At 54.0% G+C, this 1,895-nt stretch overlaps 1 protein-coding gene across 1 annotated transcript in view; it reads right to left on the minus strand.

Moving 5' to 3' along the window:
• TRMT1 (tRNA methyltransferase 1) overlaps positions 1–1,895 on the minus strand; it is a 14,041-nt gene that overhangs the window by 6,361 nt on the left and 5,785 nt on the right. The window contains 3 exon segments of the mRNA XM_006161039.2: positions 525–615; positions 1,206–1,282; positions 1,359–1,467. Coding sequence (XP_006161101.1) covers positions 525–615; positions 1,206–1,282; positions 1,359–1,467 — 277 coding nt within the window.

Below are 1,895 nucleotides of genomic sequence, written 5' to 3' on the forward strand. Positions count from 1 at the left end.
GGGGGGGTCGTGGGGCGGCCCCCCGCCAGGAACACACAAGCCACACCCAGGCTGGGCCGCCCACTTCCGGTCCTTATCAGGATTTCCCCCCTTTCTCTTTTTTTTTTTAAAGAGATTTTTACTGCCGGCAGGGGGCGTGGTGGTTAAAGTGCATTGGACTCCACATGGCCGACCCTGGTTTGAGTCCTGGACCTGGCAGGTTGCTTTCTCACTTTCCCACTCTATCACTCACTCTGTCCCTTAAAATTAAATAAGTAAATAAATAAATGAAGGACCCACGGAGATTAAGGCAGCTGGATTCCACATGGCCACCTGCATGGTTTTAAGTCCCGGACCCAGCAGCTTGAAAAACATGATGGGCTGGGTGTGGGTGCCCCAAATCCCCAGTGGAGAACAGAGGAGACGGGATTGTGGTGTGGCCATTCTCCCTGGGGTGGGGGTGCTTTCTCACACATACCCTATGGGAGAAAAAAAAAAAAGGCCGGGAGGGAGAGGGGTAAGGTGAGGCCAGGGAGGTGACAGGCATTATGCAGGGGCTGGTGAGCTGCAAGGATGATTCTGGCTCCTACGAAGTGAGGTGGGAGCCGTGGAGGGTTCTGGGTCGAGGAGGGACAGCTGACACAGAGAGCTGATGATGGAAGACGAGAACGGGGGCATTGGGGAATTGGGATGGGGTGATGTAGGTGAGTTCTCTTTTAATTACTTCATTTTTTAAAAGCATTTTAAAATTTAATTTTATTTATTCCTTCATTTTACTTTCATTTGACCAGAGAAAGAGACAGAGAGAGAGAGAGAGAGAGAAAGTGAGAAAGCAAGCTGCCAGGTCTGGGACTCGAACCATGGTCAGCCATGTGGAGTGTCCAGCGTCTTAACCACCACACCACCTGCTGGCCCCCTTAATTATTAAATTAAATTAATTAATTACTATTACTTTGATTTGACCAGAGAGAATGAGAGAGAGAGGGAAAGTGAGAAAGCAAGCCACCAGGTCCGGGACTTGAACCGTGGTAGGGCATGTGGGAGTCCAGCGCCTTAACCACCATGCCACCCACCATCCCCCATAAATGGGTTCTGACTTGGGATCTCGCTGGAAGAATATCGAACAACTGCATGGGGGAGTGCCTGTCGTCTGTACACGCATGAGCGCCTTAGAGCTGTGGCCTCGTCTTTCGGCCCTGTCCCCTCTCGTGTGTGCGTGTCCCTACCTGGGTTCCACGCTGAGAATGCGGAACGCCGGGCTGGTCTCTGACAGTCGCTCCCGTTTCACAGGACACTCCTTCTCCTGGGGGTAGAGGTCAGAGCTAAGTTAGGGGACCCTGGCCTCCCTGCCACCCCACCTCTGTCAGCCCTGCCTTTACCCAGCAGCGCATAATGTCCCAGAGCGCCGAGGCCGGGGCGTCCGTCTTCACGGCGTTCTTACAGGCATGCGACAGTGAGACCCGGAAGCCAGCGTGGAGGAGGGCGGACCTGGAGACGGACCGGGATGGTAAGGGGGCGCTGGACCTCGAGGTCCAGACTGGCTTGTGTTGGTGTGAGTGTGTCGTGTGGACTGGCCGGCTGCACCTCTCACATGACTATGGGTGTGTGACGTCGTAACATGATTAACTGCTGCTGGGCTTCTGGGCTCTGTTCCTTTTTAAAAATTTTTAAAGAATTATTTGCTTGGGACCAGCAGTTAGCGTAATGGCTATGTTGCTGGACTCCCATGTAGTCGACGGCGGTTCGAGTCCCGGACCTGGTGGCTTAAAACTCACGCCGGGTGCGTGTGCGTGCGTACCCAAGATCCCAAGAGGAGAATGGAGGAGAAGGGATTGCGGCATGGCCATCCCCCTCAGGGGGGGGGGTGATTTCTTGCTTTCTGTCTCTGTCTGTCTGGCGAGCGCACGTGCCCTATA

Source organism: Tupaia chinensis, unplaced genomic scaffold (genome assembly GCF_000334495.1).
Source record: "Tupaia chinensis unplaced genomic scaffold, TupChi_1.0 Scaffold138060_1, whole genome shotgun sequence".
Lineage (NCBI taxonomy): Eukaryota > Metazoa > Chordata > Mammalia > Scandentia > Tupaiidae > Tupaia > Tupaia belangeri.